The sequence below is a fragment of the Corvus brachyrhynchos genome, unplaced genomic scaffold (genome assembly GCF_000691975.1).
Source record: "Corvus brachyrhynchos isolate BGI_N302 unplaced genomic scaffold, ASM69197v1 scaffold395, whole genome shotgun sequence".
Classification (NCBI taxonomy): domain Eukaryota; kingdom Metazoa; phylum Chordata; class Aves; order Passeriformes; family Corvidae; genus Corvus; species Corvus brachyrhynchos.
In genome coordinates this window covers 1,612,556-1,613,800 of record NW_008238340.1, presented here as the reverse complement: position 1 = coordinate 1,613,800, position 1,245 = coordinate 1,612,556, and the positions used below count along the sequence as shown (strand labels likewise).

General features: G+C 59.0%; 1 protein-coding gene across 1 annotated transcript in view; it reads right to left on the bottom strand.

Moving 5' to 3' along the window:
* Positions 1 to 1,176, bottom strand: part of ACOT7 (acyl-CoA thioesterase 7) — an 11,708-nt gene extending 10,532 nt beyond the window's left edge. Inside the window, exon 1 of the mRNA XM_008634276.2 lies at positions 1,009 to 1,176. Within this exon, the coding sequence (XP_008632498.2) occupies positions 1,009 to 1,176 (168 nt within the window). The remainder of the gene's footprint in view (positions 1 to 1,008) is intronic.
* Between the last annotated feature and the right edge of the window lie 69 nt (positions 1,177 to 1,245).

Sequence of the window (1,245 nt, the reverse complement as noted above, 5' to 3'; positions counted from 1 at the left end):
TGGCCCAGCATGGGGTCCCAGCCATCTGGCAAAGCAGTTTACTGGTGCTGCCCAAGTGGCTTAACCCCTTCCCAGTTACTGGGAAATGGGAATCAGGGGCTGTCCCTGTGCCTGTGCTCCCGCTGTCCCCCATGCCCCCAGCCCCATCCCCAGCCCCTGCTCAGGGAGCACCCAGCGCTGTGCCAGCCTGGCACTGCTGGACCGCGGGGCAGGCACTCTGTGGCACGGCACACCCGGCACAGCGGGAAGGGAGCTCTGGCCACAACCTGTCTCACAGTTACAGGGATCAATTATTAAGGGCCTGTGATCATTGCGATAACAGAGCGGAGTATTTATTGCTCTTCCTTTTTTAAATATTCAACAGGTTTTTTTATGGAGCACTTAATAAAACAGCTTCCTGTGGGGTGGGGAGGCAGGATGCAGGATGTGGGATGCAGAATAAGGGTCTGTGGGGGATGTGGGGTAAAAGATATGGGATTCAGGATTTGGGTTGCACAATTTGGGATACACAGTTCAGGACGAGAGACACAAGGATGCCAAGGCCTTTTGGGGCAGTGAGGGGACTCTGATACCCGGCAGCTGGGCTGGGCAGTGCCATGGTGAAGGTTGGCCTTTCCCCACCGGCTCCACGTCTGGTGCTGTGTAAGCAGCTTACTTTAAAATACGACTAAATTGCAGTGTCCAAAAACAGCCGGAGGAAGGAGCTTAGCCTAAGCAGGCTGATTAACTTAGTGACCTCCCGCTGCAGCTGCAGCCACCGCCACCGTATGGGGACCTATGGGAAGCCATGGGGTGGACAGCTCCCAGCCCTGGTACTGCCCTGCCTGCCCGCAGCTGTGTCCCTTGCACCTCCCCATGTTCCTTGTGTCCCTCAAATCCTCATGTCCCTATATCCTGCCTGCCCCCTGTCCCAGCACTGGCAGTAGCAGTGGCCACAGGTGACAGGTGCTGTGCCCCACTTGCAGTACCCTGAGTGCCCAGACCAAGACGGGGGCCACCCCGCTGTACCTCGCCTGCCAGGAGGGCCACCTGGAGATCATCCAGTACCTGGTTCAGGACTGTGGGGCTGACCCCCACGCGCGCGCTTATGACGGCATGACCCCACTGCACGCCGCCGCCCAGATGGGCCACAACACTGTCATCGTATGGCTGGTAAGCGCTGTGCAGGCACAGCATGGCACGGCGTGGTGGCACAGCACGGGGCGCACAGCCTCAGTGCTCAGCCCACCTGCCCACACAGATGAG